This window comes from Tachypleus tridentatus, chromosome 1, assembly GCF_004210375.1.
Source record: "Tachypleus tridentatus isolate NWPU-2018 chromosome 1, ASM421037v1, whole genome shotgun sequence".
NCBI classification, from domain to species: domain Eukaryota; kingdom Metazoa; phylum Arthropoda; class Merostomata; order Xiphosura; family Limulidae; genus Tachypleus; species Tachypleus tridentatus.
In genome coordinates, this window is record NC_134825.1 from 153,603,012 (window position 1) to 153,625,856 (window position 22,845).

Below are 22,845 nucleotides of genomic sequence, written 5' to 3' on the forward strand. Positions count from 1 at the left end.
TGTACTTTTATTACTTTACACAATTCTCACTGCAACCAATTTACTGTAAACATGCTAAGAAGTTCTTTCACATAGTGTTCTTGGAACTAGGATTATGATCAACTGTGTGGGAAATTTCAGGTAACTGCACAGCATGAGTTTATCTGCTATCAGCAGTGTTGCATAATAGTGTTATGTAAATAGTCTAATGGTAGAAGTGATCATTAGGTGCTTTATGATCAGCAGGTCTCTACTTTAGCTGCTGACATTAAAATAAATATTGGAAATAGATGTGTAAATGTTAGAAGTAGAAACTCTCAGATGCACTTTGGAACTGCATGGTCAATACTAAAATGCACAGAACAGCACTACTTACTTTATTTTGCATTATTCAATCTTTAAAGGTTTATGGTGGCTATGAGGTCAGTTAATTTGACCAATCCCAAAAAAAGAGTTTGGTAGATAACAAATAACATACATTAAGTTTTTTTATGAAAAAATGTTTTCATATTTTTGTAGGAGGTTTCAAGAGGTTATGAAAGTGAAATTTGAAAATTCTAAAAAGAAAAAAATATTTTTAATCTTAATATGAAAATCACTTGGTGCTTGGAGCATGCACTCGCAGATCTAGACCAACAACTTACAGTGAAGAAACTAATGCATGATTGTAAGATTTACATTGAGGATTATCTGCTCTTTCTGTTGGTTATAAACAAGTACATCTTCCATGTATATAGTTGACTAGTAAATGTTTTTGAAGATGAAAGAAGCTTCTTTGGTGGATTTGACTAATGTATTGATATTTCAGCAAATTCAAGAAAGTATGAGGCTCATATTCTAGTCTCTTTCCTGTAATTATACACAGTTTGCATTTATAATTGGTTTAAAATTACAACAGCTTATCTTAGATGATAGAAAGTTCTTCATATGCATTTTATTGTGTAGAAAAATGAAGACAGGGATTTTATTCAAACATTTCTTTTTGAATTTAAACAGTTAAACCACAGATGATGTGAAATTTTGATCATGGATGTTTCTGCCAAGTTTACTGATGTACTTCAACAATAAAGTTGTTTAATTAATTCAGAATGTAACACTAAAATGTTGTGGAATTTTCACTTTGGCCCAGTTGCATAGGTAGTCATTTGTGGTTATATATTATCTGGGGAGTGACTGTTTTTACATGTTAATCTGTAAATATGCAATACAGTTATATTTGGTTTACAAAATAAACTTGATTTGTTAAGCTTAAAACTAGTCGATGGTAGGTATATCCTGAACAGGTTTAATAATTGTGGTTTTTGACTAAGTATGATTTGAGTGAAGACATGCTCAGTGCTGGTACCAGATGATCCATTGCTGCAGAACTAGTAAATGTTAATTCTACATTAAACAAAAAACAATATGCATTAAGGACATACAGAAATATGGTATATTTGATTTATGAATAAGCTACATGGAAGTACACACATTATAAAATGTTTTGATGCACATACAACAATTGACTTGGGATTCTGAAAAGATGAATGATCAATGATACAAAAATTAAAAAATATATAATACATAGCAGATTGGGTTTTCCAAAACAAGTACAAAACACCAAACAATATTGCTAGCTAACTCAGTTTAATTAGAACTACTTTACATATTGTATTTATGATAGCCTGATGGTATTCAGATAAACCATGATCAAACAAGTACAATTACAGTTTTATTCAGTAAGTATTCCAAACAAATTTTAAATATTTAACAAAAATATTAGATCAAAATTATGATTTAAAAAAGAACGTAGAGAAAATTTAAAAAGTTACCACATAAGAAGTGTATTTAAACACATTTCAATTATTTTAATTTCAACAATCAGAGCTGATACCACCACAGATATCAAACCTTTCATAACACATTATACAAGATAAATGAACAAACCAGCTGCATGAAAGTAGTCTTTTATTACAAAGATGATAAAGTTACTGTTAGTCCTGTTTCTGAATATTCAGAAAAGAATATTTCTGAAGTTTTACCAGTGGTTTAAAACAAGTGCTGCCCAGTGAAAGATAATAAAATTACAATTACAAATGTTGTTTCATATATCTTCCTTGTGATATCAATAAAAGTGAAAGTCAATGAGCATCATGTATTAAATTATAACTCACCTGTCATATATATTAAAATGTTACTGTGTTCATCAGTAAGTAAACGTTTAGATCTTGGTGTGTTTGGTGGAAGTCTGCCAGTAAGGAGTCGGATAAAATTTTCTACAGTTACCTATAAAAGTAAGAAATTCTATGACTAAGTAGTTCCTTTCAAGTATGTTTTAATGTATAAAAATAACTTTTACTAAGTTATATTGGTTATTATATGTTATATATATATATCCACACAAATTTCAAAACTTAAACAAATATTCTTGTAGTAGTACATTTTGATGGTTAGAAACTTATTTTGCAACAACTACCTTCCCAATAAAAACTGTGACATGCAGAAGAATTTTTTCCTTTTTATCTGAATATAGACCACCAAAACTGAAAAACAACTGAAATTATTCTATTATAGTTTTGTAGACAAACTAAATTTGTTTATCCATGTTGAAGTACACAAGATTTTTTTTGGCTTTTAATTGAATGCAGACCACCTAAACTGAAAAACAGCTGAAATAATTCTATTATAGTTTTGTAGACAAACTACATTTGTTTATCCGTGATGACGAGTAAACTCACTTGTAGGTAAAAATATATATGTAAAAACGGATGGTATGGGTTGAGAAAATATTTTATGTAGAGGAGTGAACAATGTTTCGACCTTCTTTACGTATATACATACATACATTTGTTTATGTTTTAAATGAAAATTGCAATATATGCAAGTTTTGTAGGCTTAGCAAATAAGAGGTATTTAGTTTGAATTCTAGACTATCATCATCTTTCTGTATTATGATTAAGTACAACATTCCCATTGTCATCATCAGGAATAAGAATGAGAACAAAACCAATTTTGAGCCTACATTCATCTTTAGTAAACTGTATGAACAACATAATCAATATATAGCTTAAACAGTTGAAAGTAATTCACCAGTCACTGAAGGAATATATGTACTGATTAGACACTGAATAAAAGTCTGTGATTCAATATAGTAATCTATATACAAATTAGGCAGTCAAAAATTGTTTGTGATTCAATACAGTAATATACATAGAAGTGAAGCAGTGAAAAAAGACAGTATATAACCTAATGTAGTGATTTGTGTAAAGGTTATGCAGTCGAAAAACAAAGTTGAGAACTCAATGCAGAAAGTAGCTCATGTACAAGTTAGGCAATCAAAAAACAAATTTCATGGTCAAAAAATTTAAATAATGTACAAATTAGGCAGTCAGAAAGGCATTTTATGATTCAATGTTTTAAATTATGTAGAGGTTAAGCAATTAAAAAAAAAAAGAGTTCATGACCCAATATAGTTATCTATAAACAGATATGGTAGTGGAAAAAAATGTAAGTACATGATTCAAAGTAGTAATCTATGCAAAGTTCAGTTAGTCAAAACTTCCCTGTACTAGTTGTCCCTAGTTTTGAAGTGACAAACTAGAAGGAAGGCAGCTAATCAAAACTACCCACTACCAATTCTTTGGATGACAGTGATGCCCAAAGTTATCTAATGTTAAACAGAAAATACTGCTGTATATTTCCACAAGACAAGCTACATGTAATAAAATATACAGCATCCAAAATACTGACCCCCCAACATAAATAATTTCTTACAGTGAAAATGTATTTCCATACAAAGCCACTCGATCTCTTTCCTGTCATCTAAGCATTGCTACAAAATGTTCACATTCAGCATTTCTGTCTATATACCCCATAAATGTTTTGCCAATATTGAGCATGTACATAACTACTCCCCATCATCAAGTAATGTGTATACATAACATTTCATCCTGATTTTCTAGTTCGTTTGTTTGGTAATAATTTTTAAAAGACAAGTACAATATTTTAAATTGTTAACATTATAAGTAATCAGCTAGATGGAAGAATTTGCTAAACACTGAAGGAGCTCATTAAAAATTCCACTTTATAATTAGTATGAAAATTACACCAAGATTTGAATACAGTGAGAGGAAGCTGCTACACATGACAGACATTAGAGTTTGAGTGGAAAGAGATTGAATGTTCATTTAATATCAGCATTTTCTCTCAAGAAGATATTATACATTACAATTGTAGAATATTTCATGCTGGCCATGTGGGTAGTGAAATTAAACATTATATTAGAAACACTTAGGAATGTATTCTGCAAACTTCCAACTTCACCCAAGTCATATACAAAATTAAAGCTTTTAAAATGCTCAATGATTCTTTCCAAAAATAACAGGCTTATTTAAATTAGTCACACTGGAATAACTTATACATGGACTTTTTTAAAAGAGTAGCATGAAACTCTAATTAATTTACTAAATAAAATGATTAATTTTTGCAGTAAAGCTAAAAACGTTTATCTCACACTACTGTCCAAAAGCCATTTCAGCATTATTCCACATAGTAGCAGTGATACAACAGGATTACTTGCAGCATCCTATTATGTTACACATGTGTACAACTAGTGTAACAACTGTAAAAGCCCATAATACAACATATTACAAAATACAAACTTAATAGCCAGAACTTTTCCTTGAAAAAGCATCATTTTGACCTACTTCATATCCTCGGTAATCTACTTCTACATCGTCACCATACACGTTAATATGATGATGAGCATTATTATAGATGGTAGCTGGTCGAGGGTTCCTGGCATTGCAAGCCATTTCATCGGCAATCATCAGTATTATCTGACTGTGAAAAGTGAAAAACATTATCTATAGTTTAATATATAATCTTTTATTTGGTAGAAGTCATAACCAATCTTTTAATATTTATAATATTCACTGTTTACTTGTATACTACTGTAAGTTTTAAATTGTTACTATTATGTGTATGAAGTAATAAACAAATATAATTTTTTCAACAGAACCACTTGCATCATTCCTTTATACTTTTTAAGTTCAGTCATTTAATAATACAACTATAAACATTTTCTGTATAGCTTGGGGTGGTAAAACAAATATATTTATATATGTGATTAAATCATAAATTACACTGATAGTTTTATAAAAAGATTATTTCTAATATTGTTTTTAAATTATGAAATAAACATATATTTAGTAAAGTCAAAGAAATATAGCAAATCCACAATTTCAAAAACTGTTATGGATGATTGTCTTCAAATTTCACCTTAGAAACTGTGAACAGGTTAGTTTAGATACATTTCACAGCCTTAGAACAAGCTTTAACACAAGTGTAAAAATGAAGATATATATTTAATGATAATTAGTTTTTATATAAGTAAACATATTAAGAAATGGGTAATTCATATATTTGCTAACCAATTAATAATCAAACTCAATCAATTACATTAAACTAATTGATTATTTTTTATTTTTTATGAGTCTTGGAATAGTTTAAAAAATGCAAAATTTTGGAGGTTTTGGTCTATATTTTGCCATATTTTGGTGAAGTTATATGAAATTTGGTAAAACAATACCTTTTTGTAGGTCCCAATCAGTAACATAGACAGTTTTCAATTTTTGTGTTTTTTCACATTTCTTCTGGTGTCAAAACTGTCCATGTTAGGCTTACATAGTGGAGAAATGTTTCATTTTGGAACATGCTAAAGCCAATCAAGGTCACAGTACACCTCTCACTTTTCACAGGGTGGTTGTATGATGCCTTATGTTATCTTGTGTATAGAGTAGAACAGAGATTGTAACATGGAGCAGAGGTACTTCTAGAATCTAAATACCAGTAATCTAATTCTGTGATTGATTGGAAACATAGAGAACTAACTATGAAAGCAGTTTTGGTGTTTTCAGCCACATTAATTTCTGTAGAAATCTCATTCTTGTCCTAACTTTCAATCTTCACAATGTTTAGTCTGTTAACTGTGCATGTCTAATTTCTTGCACTGAAGTAGCCAATCACTTTTTGTTCATTCAATTTCATTTTTTTAAATACAGTTTTACATTTGTTTTCAATTTAGAACAGTTCATTTTACTCTTAGCTCATCTTATCACAAGGAAATTGTTCAACACCAATTGATTGCTATTCTTCTTTCTCCTGTTTTCTTCAGTAAATGGTTATTTTTATTTCAATTTTACATTTTTTACTTGTTAAAATTCATGAAATACATTTTCACATGAAATTCTTAAAATGTGAATATTCAAACAATTATTGTATATTTCATTTCTATTACCATATTTTCTTTTAATTATATCATCTAAAATATATTATTAGCATTTCAAACAGTTTCAAATTATTCATTTATGAAGCTTATCAATCTTATTTCTGCATAAGTTATAAATGTTGAGACGTGAATATAAAACATGATGTACCATGTTAGTTTTCACTATTTTAGTAAGTTATTTTTTATATTGTGAACACCGAGTAAACACATTTTTATTACTAAAACATAAAATACAAATTACCTATCAGGAATCCCAAGTCTTTTCACACTTCTGTAGAAGGAAAGAACATTAGCAACATGCCTGTAGTTGAACCAGAACCGGGATGTACACACTAGGACAGCCCAGTTATTGGTGTGACTGCTCTTGAAAGCACTTGTAAATTTTTCATCTGCATTGGAAACTTGAATCTGAAATAGACATGTTAACAACAATAAAACTCAAATGTGCACAAATGTGTTTAAATAAAAATCAATTTAGTTGAGCTTTGTCCTGTAAAACATTGTAAAATTGAATGGTAATATTTGTATATAATGTTTTCTATTATTTTTCATATACAAAACAATATCTTACAAACACCTCTTAAAAAATAGTAGATAATAGCAAATAAACACATTGTAACAATATATTTCATATTCCTTTAATTATCTTAAAACACTTTTTTTTCAACCTGTTCAGAAAATTAGGGGATAATTGATTTTTATATGTTCTATGTATAACAAGGCACAATCATGATGTTTATGCAAATCAAATACCAAATCACCAGTCATATAATCTGATATAGGCATATTTCTTCAGTTGTATATAAATATTCATAGTTAGCTAATGCATGGTATGTAAATCACTATACTTGATACTGAAATGAGCCAGTATAGTAGGTTCATTGTTTCATTAATTAGCTAATAACACAGATCTCCCAATTCTACCGTAAACGTTGCCTTTTATATTTATATATATAATACAGTTTGTTACTGTTTTAGACCAAAGCCACATTGAACTATCTGCTGTACCCATTGCATGGAATCAAACCCTGGATTTTAGTCTTAAGTCCATAAATATACTGCTGTTCTTGGGGTATCTAATATAGCATAAAAAGTAAGCTCTGGCACATACTACAAAGTGCTAAACACAGTTTTGTTTGATCAAATATTAACTTTTACATTTTTCAAACTAAAATGAAATTAAACCTGCCTCATATCTCTGAAGTACTGAAAGCCTCTCCTTGTTGAGTTTGAACTTGTGAAGTTAACAAAACATGACTCAAAGTTTCCTAAAATCCTTTACATATCATACATGGCACCTGTGTATTTCCTCTCCCACCTTCCATGTTACTTATGATACACATGTCAGTACATATTACACAAGTCAGATTTATCTGAAATCTGCAGCCATGCTGAAACTAAGTGTGCAAAGAGACAGTATGAAAGGCAATTGAGAGGTATGCACTGATTTGTAAAACTCAAACCAGGCAGACTTACCTTAACTGAAAGCAAGGATACCCACACTGTGAAGGAGGTGGGAACCAATGAACCACAAAGCAGGAAGATAAACTTTATAGACTACAATAAAAAACATAACTAAGCAAAACTGAATTAGAATCCAGAATGTGAAACGACTCTTAAAAACATGAGTCCAGAAAGAATGAGTGGAGAAGAAAAATTATTATACAGGGGGAAAAACAACAACCACACAACCTAAAAAAAACATTCAGAAAGGAAGCATTCTCCTCAGCAGAATACTTCTTTGGCCCTTGTTTGAATAGAGACATTAAATGAAATCTCCAGTGCCATTTAAAGATGCATGTGAAGATGGAAAAGGTACTTGCTGAGGTATCATCATCAGCCACTAGAGGGTGTCCTTAATCTCCATCCAACAGGCAAAACCCTCTCATTGAGCTCCAGTGAAGAAGGTAAAGATTGTTTCTGTGACTAATACAGAGGTATATGACATGTGTGAAAGTTCAGATTTAATATTTTAAAATATACACATATCTATTAATATGTATACATACACACACACACACACACACACACACATATATTCAAAAATAGGTAAGAGACTATATTTAAGGTTTAGTGTACTAGATTGAGTGTATATGTCTGTGTATGAGTTAATGTGTAGGTTATGACACTTGTGAAATTTCACACTTGATCTTTTTTATATACACACATCTATTAATATATATATATTAAAGAACACATAAGAAGAGACTATACTTAAGTCATCCAAAGGATAACACCCTCTCAATGAGGTTTAGTGTACAAGTTTGAGTGTGAATGTATGTATAGGGCTAATGCAGAGGTATATGTACTTGTGACAGTCCTGCCTTAAGTTTTTTTTTAAATAAATGTGCAGATCAATATATATGCATATATATTTTAAAATATTTCAATCCCAGACACCACTATACAAGTAAACACAGGTGTTATGAGATGATTGCTTAGAACAAAAACAGGCATTAAAGAACTTGCAAATATCTTGACTGGTAGTATCAGTATACACACAGATTCTCAATACATAAAAATAGACTATTTAAATATTGTATCTTTCTTGTCTTATATTGTTTATTTGACAATCAAAATTATATACAATCCCAGACATTCTAAAAATGAGCTATTATATGTGTTGGGAATAAAATACAAAAGTGCTCCAAAACATCAAGTCTGGAGAACATATATCTTAAGTTAGAGTAATATGATGAAGTGAAAATAGCTAAACCTTGTGTAGAGTAATCCATTTGCTCATTTGTACAATGGCCTCAAAATGGTACAAAGATCAGAAGGCCAAATATATTGTGAAATGGTAAATATGATCATACATAACCTGAAATCCATGCTTAACCTTTCCACAACAGGCTCAATATAATATATACAAGCTTGTCTATACATTTGCACAAGTATTTGAAAATATAACTTTTGACACAGCATGTGTATCTTCACAAAATTTGGTAGCATTTTGGTAAAGATTACATGCATTTTGTATTAAAAACATCAGAGTTTTAATGATATATTTTTGCTCAAGATTTGTTTGTGAAAACAGTATTTTTCATTACTAGTCCAAGTCCAAAGTGATTTCATGTTATGATTGACAAAAACTATTCTTCATTCTCAAAATCTCAAATATTAGATGCATAATTTCTAAAACCGAAATACCTTTCAAATGTTTGTTTTCAATAAAACTTGGTTATTTTCTATATTCTATCTATGTGGTATCTGTTACTTAACCAACCTTGTAACCATCATAAAAATATTAGGAAATAAATAAGTTATGCTTTTTTTCATGCTATAATGGATACATAATATAACATGAAAATAAAAATGTTTAGTCAAAGTAGCTTAAGTCTCATAACACTATTTATGAATATATATATATATATATATTATTTATTATATATTGACCTTATAGATATGCTATGTAACAATAAATACCATGCATTGATGCAGTGCATGTACACTTAGGTCATGTATCCAGTAATATAAAACTAACTTTCCTTGTCTTGACTGTGTTTTAAAGGACTAGTATTTTGTAATGCAGTCACATTTCAATTATTGTACATTATATATATATGTATATAGATTATTACTATTCAGAAATAAATTAATAAACTTATTTTTCTTAAAATATAGAACAGTAAATCAAGAACTAAAGCAAACAACCATCTCTTCTTGCTAGAACCATTGTACTCTGTTGTAATTGGGCATAGGTTGCTAAGCCTTTTAAAATTTCACATGTGGAGAATATCAAACACAATTTTTTTTAGGTTTTATATATACACAAATAACCAAAAAAATCACATATAACTACACTGATACCTTAGAATTCTGCTATAATTTATTAAGCTTAGTAACTAAGATGTTTTTTTTTATATTATATAAAATATGAAACCTTGAGCAGACTAAAGACACAACCTACCTCCTTGAAAACTTGGATTGAAAGAATGTGGAAGTGGAGAAAAACTGCCCTGGGGACATTCTAGGCTGTTGATTGGTTATTCACATGTCATATACTGTAGTAAGAATATATAAGGGACTGTTTCAAAATATGGAAAGAGTGAATGGTACCACTGTGTTTGATTTAGTACATAAGCCATACTTCAACAAAATAAAAAGATATGAGGTTCTTATTTTATATTCTAGCTTTTTAACATTAGTAACTTGAGTTTCCAATTTGTATGAAATTATAAGCTTAGTATTTTTACATTACAAACACCTAATTTTAAACAGCCCTAGAATCAACATACCATGTGACTCACTAAAATCTATATTTAAATGTGTTTTTTAATATTTACTTTTAAATTAAGAAATTAATTTGTATGTAATATTAAAGTTTAAATTATAATTTACAATTTAATACCAAACGTATAGACAAATTTATAAAATGATAATCCAATAAAATTCTGAATGCAAATCAACAAACATGATGGTCTTTGAACCCTGACCTGTTGAAAAAAAGTTAATGTGGTCAAGAAAATCATATAAAACACAACATTAAGGTGCATGTTTGTTGTTAAACATAAGGCTACACCTGCACATTATCCATCACAGGTATTAAAATCAGATTATCAGCAGTATAAGCCCTCAGACATACCACTGATGCTAACAGAAGTAAAACAAGATAGCTCAGCTGCAAAAACTAATTTGTTTATGTGGATGGAGCATGATCTGTTGAATAAAAATCAACATAAATGGTCAATGATGATTTACATGACAAATATATCATTCTTGCAAAGGTAGAAACAAATGAAAAAGAACACTGGTGATATAACTGTAGAATCTTCAAATGAAAAAAAAAGAAGAGAAACAACAAAGATAAACATTTTTATATGTCTGCACCCAGAAGCTAGTAACAAAACAAGCCTTCAAGAAAGAGAATGAAAAAATTTTAGAGATACAAATGCTGTAGCCAGGCAACTGAAGACCACACTTAACCCCTACTGACGAGAATGTTTTCAAAAGAATCAGAAATATAATAGGGATGATGAGGACACATGATTTCTGTTGCAGCAGGAAGTGACTAAGAGTGCCACTCTGTGTTCTGCATGAGAAGCAGACAAGTCTTGATTATGAAAGAAAATGATATATGATATGAACAAGCTGAAGGAAGATGAAACCCACATCCACAGGTGTCAACACTAAAAGATTGGTCTGTTTTGAATTTTGTGCAAAGCTACTCAAGGGCTATCTGTGCTAGCCATCCCTAATTTAGCAGTATAAGACTAAAGAGAAGACAGCTAGTCATTGCCACCCACCACCAACTGTTGGGCTATTCTTTTACCAACGAATAGTGGGATTGACCATCACATTAATGTCCCCATGACTGAAAAGGTAAGCATGTTCAGTGTGACAGGAATTCAGACCAGTGACCCTTGGATTATGAGTCAAGTGCCTTAACCACCTGGCCATGCTAGGCCTAACTCTAAAAGAAAGACAATTGATAATGGTATATGCTAAAAAGGAATATATGCTAGAAAGTCAAAAATGTATAGCTTCCAAAGAGTAGAAGTTAGCAGAGATTCAAAACCAGCTGGAGCTGACAAATGCCATTGTGTAAAATATAGCAAAATTGAAAGAATAAGATTCTTCAAGAGAAGTGGAAGCCATAGCAGAGTACAGTTGCCTGGAAAAGATGAAAAAGAACTAAACAATAAGATTAACTGACCTTGGCTAATGTTTGAGAAATATGATGGATACAGAGTTAGTTTTGAAAATTTTCCTCTATCTTAATACTATGAGCAGGGGGAAAGAAATTACATTTTTAACTATGGAAACAAGGCACATGACACAAGGACCTGAGGAGTAACACAAATACGTGTGATACTGAAAATATTGAATATGCCTGAGAGCAAAAGAAATTGAGAACAGCAGAAAAGATCAAGATTAGATCTAGAACTATAGCAGACAAAATCAGCTACTCAAGGACAGAAGGCAATGAGGCCTGAGTCAAATATAGTGGTCATCAAACAAAAACAAATTGAGAATGGTATGAAAATGAAATGTCCACAAAAAGTGCAAACCCATCAGTAATGTCAGTAAATAATGGTTGAAGTACAAGGAATAATCAATGCTGAGAAAGCATCAACAATAATGTTAACCTGTATAATACTGACAGATCCTTTCAACAAAGGTCCAAAACATTTTATCAACACAGCTCACAACCAAAAAATCTACAGGGTGGCCCGCAAGTCCCTACTCATCCATATGTTATGTTATTTTCAATTATGCATGTATAATAAATTTGTTTCTTTTTTTTCAGAGAAATATGGCTGATATAAGCCTATTTACACTTGAAAAGTGTATTGTGACAAGTGCGTGGGTACATGAGTGCAAGAATACTGGTGACAGCACACAGATACACTGGATACATAAGATATATGGATGGGTAGGGACTCATGGGCCACCCTGTATATTGTAGTAGAAAAGAGAAGCATATGTAAGATTCACTAATCCATGTGCATTATATCTAGTGGAAAGTGGAGGAACAGATTATTAGGCATATAATGTAAATGGGAAGCAAATATGTAAAAAATACTTAGTACTTTTGTTGTGTGGCATGAGTTCATACTGAACAAGAAAAAAGCTTTTATTATTTCAGAGGTCTATCCAATTTTAATTCATATTTCAGAAAATACTTTCACAATTGAAGTTACTTGTAAAGTGACCTAACAGCTGATACATATGGTATTAGAGTTCTAGTCAAGGAAAATTTCAAAGTGACCTAACAGCCGATACATATGGTGTTAGAGTTCTAGTCAAGGAAAATTTCAAAGTGACCTAACAGCCGATACATATGGTGTTAGAGTTCTAGTCAAGGAAAATTTCAAAGTGACCTAACAGCTGATACATATGGTATTAGAGTTCTAGTCAAGGAAAATTTCAAAGTGACCTAACAGCCGATACATATGGTATTAGAGTTCTAGCCAAGGAAAATTTCAAAGTTACTTTTCCTTCCAAAGGACTTTTTCAAACAATATAGAAAAGAAATTTCAATTTAGTTAGACTTTCTCTGAACCATCTTATGACAGGGATTTTAGCTGTAATTCACAGTTCCATCAAAATTGAGAAACATATATATTTTGTAAGAAAATACTAAAATAAATTTGAAAAATTATGAACATAGTAATGTATTAGTAAATGCACACTTAAAAAGAACTCTTTCCTATGTAGTTACTAAGAAAAGCAGTGTTTGTAGCATATGTCATTGTATCCATCTGCACTGTAGTGAATGATACATTTTATTATCTCATACTAAGCAGAGAGTAGCAGATGATAAAACTGGTTAAAATGTCTTTTATCATCAGAATTATTGCAGTATAAACCTAAGTTTACTTTCATAGTCAACTCATGAAAACAAATACATTATAGGTGAGAAGAAATGCCTTAAAAAGTGGTTAAAGGCATCTACTTTCTACATCAAAAAACAAGAATACTGATGATAGAAAATTGTCCATCATTTCAATGAAATTTACAAATTAGACACATTTTAATAAGTTCCAAAAACTAGCAGATATTTAAATGCTCTTTATGGTGTCAAGCTAAACTTTTGTAAAATTTATTAGTTGTGAGACATCTGATTAAAGTGCAAGGTAAAAATGGCTAATTATAAGAATAGCAAAATTTTTTTTGTGTTAATTTTACGACAAAGTCTAAAATAGGGCTAGTCATTGGTTAAGGTTCCACGAGTTACAACCTTTATATCAGTTGTTCTTAGAGTCAGGCAATTAACTTGATTAATTTATACAATTTATTGCTTACGAGCATCAATTGCATTGGTAAGTGCCATATAAAATAATTAATTAACTGAAATTACAATTAAATTGATTAATATTAGGAAAATAATCAACTAATCAAAATTAGTGTTTATGACAATTACTTTTTTAATTATTCCAACTATCCCTGTCATCAAAATATTGCTATTAATTTTTTTATTAATTTAAGGTTGTTTAGCTTAATCAACAAGTGTCAAGACTCAGAAAAATAATTAGATAATCAACACTTAGTTAGGGTTTCTAATTATTACTAGTTTCCATTTCTAACTATTCTAGATTCAAGTGAGAATAATCAATTGTCTGAATGTATTAGATTTTTTCTTCTGCATTCTAAGACAGACTGTATATTTGAAAAATCTAAAGCCAAATTCTAAACATTTAAGTTATTTTAACCTTTAAAGATATCACTTGCTCAATTATCTCTAATATTTTTGAAGCTACCTACTGTGCATTTTATTGATATTGTAAACACTAAGAAAAACTGCTTTGTTTTCTGTTCATCATCAGAAGTGATTAAGAAGAGATTAGCACTTTGCAGGATCTTTGATGGAAGATAACAGTCACTTTGTTGGCAATAGGGTCATTCCATATCAACTCATCCAGGGGCTGCAGGTGACCCAACAGAATGCCTTGAAAGAATTCACATGTGCTCATCTACCCACATAATGAAAAATTGCCAAAGTTTAGATCAATATCTCTAATAGTTGCATGCAGCTAAATTTTTTTAAACAGGAGATCTAACAAACTTTTAATTACAACAATTGCTGATTTATCAACTGATATGTTACAGGAAATTTGAAAAATAAATTCAGCTTTGTATCATATTAAGTCTTAGAGCTATGGCTTATTAAATAAACCAATGCTTTTTACAATTTTGGGTTTTTAGGTAATTTTACAGCCTCACTATGAAAATCCTAAGAGAGATAAACTTGGTTTGAGACCATTTTTGAATTCTGCGAGATTAATTCAGTCAGTGTAGCAAATTTCAGCCTTCTACCACCATTACTCTTGCAGCTTTAAGCAGCCAAAGTTGCTCAAAAATGAATTTGCCAAAAGTAAACAAAAATTAATTAAATTTTACAGGGCTGTAAATCAGAAACTATTAGAGATATTGATCTAATCTTTGGCAATTTTTCATTATATGGGTAGATGAGCACATGTGAATTTTTTCAAGGCATTCTGAGGGCATCACCTGGAAAATTTTCCAAAATCTGGATGATTTGACATGGAATGACCCAATACATTAACTCCAACTCTAAGACAAAAAATGAATATATTTATTGTAGCAAGTACATTATTGCTCTTTACCTTGGGAAAGTTATAACAACACATGTACCAGTGGATATTTGTTATAAGCATACATGCATTATTCTATTTGTAATAGAAAGTGACAACAATTACCCCTCCATAGACAGTTTTTTTAAATAAGTAAATCTTCTTTCTTATTAGCAACATGGCAGCTATCTACCAGAATATGCATAATTTGTTTTGCTTTCATACTTTACCAAATATGTAAAATTACAGACAGAAAATTTTCTTTTTACTCTAATAAAGAAATGTGGGTACATAGACACCAGAAACCCAACCTATCTATGCCTATATACACTGTGCTATTTACTATTTATCTATTCATTTATTATTAGAGAAACAAACCTTTTGTAGGGAAACTGAACCTGCTTTTCATTTAATAAATGGATTTTCATATGCACCACTAGGCAAGAACCAGATTTAAGTTCAATGTTTAATGAGCTATCATTATCAACAGATGTTTATTTTATCATGCCTAATAATTTGAAGGTAATTATATATTCACATTTTTAAAAACAAGTATGTAAGTAATAACTTAAATCAGAACATTATTTCCTTTACTTGATAATCCCTGTTACTGAGATGAACTCATTGTAGTAGACTATAATTCCCCCCAAATTTATTAGTTGGAAATCATTTCCATGTATTTATCAAACAAAATGAGGAATAAACTTTAGCACACAACACTGAATACAATGATGGTGGAGGGTTGTGGAGAAGAGAAAATATTAATAAACTAATAAACTTGGCTTACTTTTAAAATGTGTATTTCAGTACCTATACAGGGTTCACTGAACACTTACAATAGTTTCAAAACACAAAGTATTAATAAGAGAAAGACAAACACATTTTTTGACACAATAAAAGGTAAAATACTGTAAATAGTAGCTCTGATAATGGAAAATGCATTACCAAAACAAGTAGGCTGTAACTAATAAATATATTTTACAATTTACTCTGCCAAAAATATTAGCTTTTGTGTCTTTTTAATAATGCAGCACAATGTGACTGAAAAGAAATTATAACACAAAAGCTTAATTACTGAGAAGCATGAATGCCATAGTACTCACTGTGATAAGAAATATTTAAATACACAAAAATGGCATTTAGAATAATAACTTTATGATTTAATTGAAATAAAATAACAGTCTACTATTGTATTTATTGTACCTGGCATCACGATGACCAAAAATCATGTCTGTATTTTATTTTCTTTGTATTTCTAAAATATTCATGAAGTTAAAAAGAAATATTTTGGCACTAAACATTTTAGTTTATTCAATGAAACTGACAACAGAATGTTTGTGCATTTGAAATAATGGTTTATAAATTAAAGTTATAGAACATGATGCTCTGTAGTGTAAACAAAAAAAGCAAGAAATTTAAATCAATGGATAGTGTGTTTGATGTAGTTATTTTTGGGGTAGTTTAGAGAGCTGGTAATTGTTCTTAAAACTTACTATAACAATTTTATCATATACGTGAATTGCAGAGTTCTAAATTTGACTGGAATGGTAAATTGTTTGTCAAACACTTTGATTTACTGGTAAAAATATAATTTTTTTACAAGCAATTAAACTGATCAACAGTAAACTGGAGATAATTTATAACTTTAAAGTAAGTATAACAAGAAAAGAGAAAGCTGGTTGGAGACCTGGGTCTAATTGATAAATTATAAAAAAACTACAAATTATTTGACACAATGACAGTGCCAATCTTGCAAAACATAAGTCTATTAAAATTCGCTACACAGATACAGTCTGACTGTATCTTTAGTAGTTAATCTCACGTCCAAGAACTAATCCGTGTAACTATAAACACTTTGATCATGAATATCTCTCAAGCTGTAAATGAAATATTACGGGCGCAACCGAAAACGGTTGCTACCAAGTAAGATCCATATTACAGTATAAATAAAATGTAACTGATTCTGAGTTTACTTTGTAAAAATGTATAAGCTAAGACTCTTTGTTTTAGTAAAGGCCAACAATAAAAACACATTCCAATAATTTTAATTACCTGGGAAAAAGGAGAGTGCACTATGCTTATAAGCAAATATAAAATCCAAACGCTTTTACACCAAACATCCATCAATAGACGAATATCTACTCCTATTCATAAACTACTATTATCATAAGTCTACACCAGGACTTGAATCGGCGTTTTCCTATATGACTACAGCGCCATTCACGTCCTGTGGCTATCAAACATTCTAATTCTTTTTACTCAGCGACTTTGTGCTCCGTTGGGCTAGTGATAAGTCTCCGTATTTACAACGCCAAGATTAATGATTCGATTCTCCTTATTAGACACAGTAGAAAGCCCAACATGGCTTTGCTATAAGAAAACACACACAATCGTTTGTTTTAATCAATTAATTTAAGGTTATCAGTCATCGTTAAAGCTAGAAATAATACGGAGAAAGTTCAGATAAGTTCATGGATCCGAGACCGTTTGTTACTTTGGGGCTGCTAATGGTTGAGGTAAAAGATTTGTATTGTGCAAAGTGAATTGACAAATTACTGTGATAATATGAAATTTTATACCTCTGCATGAAAATTTCATTGGATTTCAAATAACTGCAATACAACATGTCAACTTTGGGTTAACTATGTAAAATTTTGTTTGTTTTTGAATTTTGCGCAAAGCTACACGAAGGCTATCTCTTGACGACGAGAAACCCACTTGAAATAAAAATGTATCTTAGAACGGCTGGTATGGGTATTATCACTTTTACTGATAAACAGAGAACAACGTTTTGACCTTCCTAGGTCATCTTCAGGTTAAGAAAGGGACGTCTTTAAAGCCGTCCCTAAGTTTAGAGTGTAAGACTAGAGAGAAGGCCACTAGTCATCACCACCCACCGCCAATTATTGTGCTATTCCTTTACCAACAAATACTGGGATTGATTGTGACATTATAACGAACCCACGGCTGAAAGGGCGAGCACGTTTGGTGTGACGGGGATTCGAACCTCTAACTCTCACCTTACGAGTCGAGCGCCCTAACCACCTGGTCATGCCAAGTCTAACTGTGTAAAATAATATTTATTCCAAGGGTATTTTAAGTAGTATAGAAACAGTATAATTTTTATTCTAATGAACCGCATTTTCCTAGTTTCTAGTGTGGAACGATATTTCAGCTTCTATACTACGACGTTTTCCTGTCTATGAGTAAGACTGGCTCTACTTTAAAGTGAAATGTGGAGTAAAATGTGAGCTTACACATTTATTCTAAAGTTGTGTCTTGGTTGTGAAAAGTGACCTGTGAAAATACAGTGAATAGAATTGAAGTAAAATTCCAATATAAGTCGCATTTTCCAGGTAGAGCCTGGAGGAAATCCTTTATTTCACGTAGAGTATTTTCCAGTTCTGCAGACCAGGAAAGTCTGCTCTCGCTGAAAGTTCCAGCAATACTATCAGCCATATATGGATCTTTTTCGATGTTGCTTAAACTATAATGGCAAATTTAGGAACCCACAATGGAACTGAAAAATAGATATGAATAATTACGAAATGTTGTTGGCACGTAAGCACAATCATCCGATCAGTCTCGTTGCTATGTGACAAAGAGCCAACATATGTCAATGTTAAACACATGGTACATGTAAGTACATAACATGCTATTATTGCTCAGGATTTTGGGAAAATCAGTCGTCAGAAACTCAGCTGTTACCTCAGACTAACAATTCTTGCAAAGATATATAGCCTCTGTTCTTGCTATGATGAACATAGCGCCAACATCTGCAACGTTTCTGTCGGAGTACCAAGAAGGATCTAGACAGCTCTGTCTATCATTTCAAAAAGCCAGCAGTTAGTGTTTAAACGATCTGCAGTTATGAGATCATCAGTGGAAAAGGTGTTTGACTCAAATTTTCTGAACTATTAAGTAGGATTTAATGATATAATACCTCAAGGATGTTTTGTGTTGGTTATTCAGCTGAAAAGGCTAAGAACAATAAGCAATGAGAGAAAGTGTCACAGTATACGATATTTAGTACTCTTATCTTCCTCTTATTGTTGTTCTATGTGCACAAAAATATGAGAGCAATTAATTGGGTTTAAGTTCTAGTCACTGCTTCGTCTGTAGGCGAGGCTGTATATCACACACACAGTGATTTACAGTTGAGTTACAAATAGAACAAAGTGCCATAAATTCATGATTATGAGTTTCAGCTTCATGTTCTGTGTTTTCGTTTCTGAACATTCCGAGAATGGAAAGCAATACTCTACATATTATTTATTTCGACGCACAGTTGAAAATGGTAAGAGTTTTTCTTACTTTTCAATTGATGTAGCAGTCTGCAAATGAGCTGTAGAAGAAATACTTTTAAAACTATTTTTTACTTGCTTTATCATTTGTGGAAACCTGAACCCTTGACCTTTCATATGATAGACGTAAGATCAGATATCGGCCATAATTACATTTTTATTTCACCCATATATTGTAGGTTTTACTGTGATTAAAGAAATTTTCAAACATTTTCGTTTATTTAGGTTTTCGTAGCGTTTCCACATAACATGGTGATTAAGAAAGCCATTAAGATAGTTTCACTTTGACTACTTGCAGTTCTTTGTCATTCACTTGAGGTATTACTTTTAATATTAATTTTAGCTGGATGAAAGTAAAAAATAATCCACGCTTTCGGGATAAAATATCAAAATAAATATTTGGAAACTAGTTTTTCAATTTCATAAGTTCTTTTTCACTAAAGATATTAAAGGTACAGACATACTTTGATATATTTCAACAGTTTTATAACTTTATTAAGGAGAGCTAACTGTCGTATTAAACATATACACACGTTGTAGTTTGTGTATTGAATAAAGATCATTTTCACTGGTTATACTACACACCATATAAAAAAAACAGTTTTGTGCCACGACCACAGGATATACAGTTTTAAAGGAATGAAATTTTCTGCAAGTATAAGTACTAATGCATTAAAAGGAGAGTCAGTCACTAAATGGAGATAGTTGTTTGAGAAAATTATCAAGTCTAGAAGACGTTCTCTTCTGGACTTTGGTATCTTGTTAATACTTTGGAGATTCGTGGTTTCTTTTTCACTACAGCTGCTGACTCAGGAAGGAAAACTATTGTTGTCTGGTATACATATAAAGTATGGTTGATATTTCTTTTCTTGAAGTTCAACCCGAAAAAAATCAAATTAGTATAGTTTTTATTTTTGCACTATAAACAAGTAGATAATTTTTTTATGTTAATGTTTCTTTGAGTTTGTATTAAGCTTGCTCACAGTGGGTCATCAGCAGGTTTAAGAATTCGTATTAGTGAAATATGGGGCTCATTTTATTTCTGCCTTGTTAGTGATTTTATTTTTGTATTGTAAACAAACTGTAGTCGAGCTTCATTTCCTGTTAGATGTTTCTTTGATTTTGTATTACGCATTTTCTCTGGTGAGTTTGAAGCTATATAATACTAAAAGTAAGGATCGTTTGTTTGTTTGTTTTGGAATTTCGCACAAAGCTACTCGAGGGCTATCTGTGCTAGCCGTCCCTAATTTAGCAGTGTAAGACTAGAGGGAAAGCACCTAGTCATCACCACCCACCGCCAACTCTTGGGCTACTCTTTTACCAACGAATAGTGGGATTGACCGTCACACTATAACGCGCCCACGACTGAAAGGGCGAGTATGTTTAGAGCGATAGGGATTTGAACCCGCGACCCTCAGATGACGAGCCGAGTGCCTTAACACGCTTGGCCATGACGGGTCCAGTAAGGATCGACAACGTAGACAAAGTGCAGATAGCCTCCTGAGTATCTTTGCACTATAAAGCAAAAACAATGAAGTGCAATGCATATAATTTTATACATGTTTATAATTTTTCGTAAACATAATGTTCTTCTAAAAAGTTTTATATATTAGGGCTTGATTTATTATGTGTTTATCCCATTGATTTATTTTTGTGCTTTAGGAGCTTTAACTAGTCTTTTAAAGGCTTTATTTAATTTAATATATAAGTAGTACTCTGCTGAACATTTTTAATATACTCTCAGGATTTATTTCATTTTAATAAATATCCATAGTGTGTATGTGTATATATATGTTTATGCATTATAATTTATCGAAATGAGCTGCCAGTTTTTTATGTTACGTATTATAATTTTTATCGACGAGTCTCAGATTTATTATGCCATATATTATGATTTCGAATAAACTGAATTGAACTAAATTCTAATTTGAATGTAGAAGTTAATTAAATGTCGAGATGTATTAAATTTATGACATTTGCAACAAGACTGATACACACAGTTTTTAATGCAAACATATTTTAATTTTCAAACAAAAATACAATTTATAATAACAGTTATTGCAAATACTGGTTTACATACAAGAGTTTTACAGACTTACAAATTATACTGAGTCTTCTATTTGGTCTAGAACTGAATATTTTATCGAAGGTCTTGGTCCACGATGAGCCAATTAATTCTGAGTTGATACTGTTACAACTCGCTCAAGACAGCTAGATGTCTATTCTTGGCTGTTATCACACCTCTTACAAGCTGATTTATTAACGATGAAGATATTTAATGTCCTCGTAGAAATACTAAAGTAGTTCATTCAAGTTAAACTGTTTGTAATGTTCGAAATCTGTAAAAGTTCTAGGGCAAATATCAGTACTTTCTTGATTATTAAGCATTAATCACAATTATAGCTTCCGAGATTTACAGTATACTAACTGTAGGAAACCAACAATATATTGTCTTTTGGAGCATCAATTTATAAACTTTAGGCGAGGTTATCAAAAGTAAAGTTGGCAACAATACTTGAAGATAAGCCAGTGCTTTTGTAAAACACCTATTGTTGATTCTTGTGTTCGTAAATTTATAAATTTAATGAATAGGCGGAAATTTCGAAATACACATTTAATGATATAAGTTACATATATTTCTAAATATAGATTCAACATACGCAGACGTCGATATTAAAGAAAATTATATAATAGTAAATTCGTTACAATATATATATACTCCAAAGTGTGCATGTCTTATATAAAGAATTTAACTTAGAATGTGTTTGATCATATGCTCTCAGTTCTAAAGTGCAGATCTTGTTTGGTTTCGTTTAATTTCTTTTTGATGGGGATGATATTATTTGGTGAAAACGTTTTCTTTGCGTCATTTTAATTATAGGTTATTGAGGTATTTTAGAGCTGTATTTTATGTTTGTTTTGACAATTCAAGGTATCTCTATATTACTTATGCATTACGATAATATTTTATTACAAATGTCTACAATATAGTTATTTTTTATATTTTTTAATTCACTAAGATTTTATGCTCTTCTGTAGTTTTAAATTATGTGCATGTGTACACATAGTGTTAAAAAAACTTGTACTAGCTGTGCTAGAAAATGATGTTCAAATAAAAAATAAATACATTAACTTGTATTTTTATTTGTTTGTGGACAACTTTTTAGGGAGAAAGGATTTTCCTACGGGACAATTTTCCAGGGACTATTATCGGAAGGCAATTTTCCAAGAATCGTGTATTCTTTCGTCTAGGAGT

General features: G+C 30.8%; 1 protein-coding gene across 1 annotated transcript in view; it reads right to left on the reverse strand.

The window, feature by feature from the left end:
• LOC143227764 (putative GPI-anchor transamidase) overlaps nt 1-17,504 on the reverse strand; it is a 36,364-nt gene extending 18,860 nt beyond the window's left edge. The window contains exons 1-4 of the mRNA XM_076459031.1: nt 17,338-17,504; nt 6,489-6,655; nt 4,665-4,800; nt 2,133-2,244 (exon numbers count right to left, since the gene is read on the reverse strand). Of these exons, the coding sequence (XP_076315146.1) occupies nt 2,133-2,244; nt 4,665-4,800; nt 6,489-6,655; nt 17,338-17,409 (487 nt within the window). The 5' untranslated portion in view covers nt 17,410-17,504. The remainder of the gene's footprint in view (nt 1-2,132; nt 2,245-4,664; nt 4,801-6,488; nt 6,656-17,337) is intronic.
• Nucleotides 17,505-22,845: the final 5,341 nt, after the last annotated feature.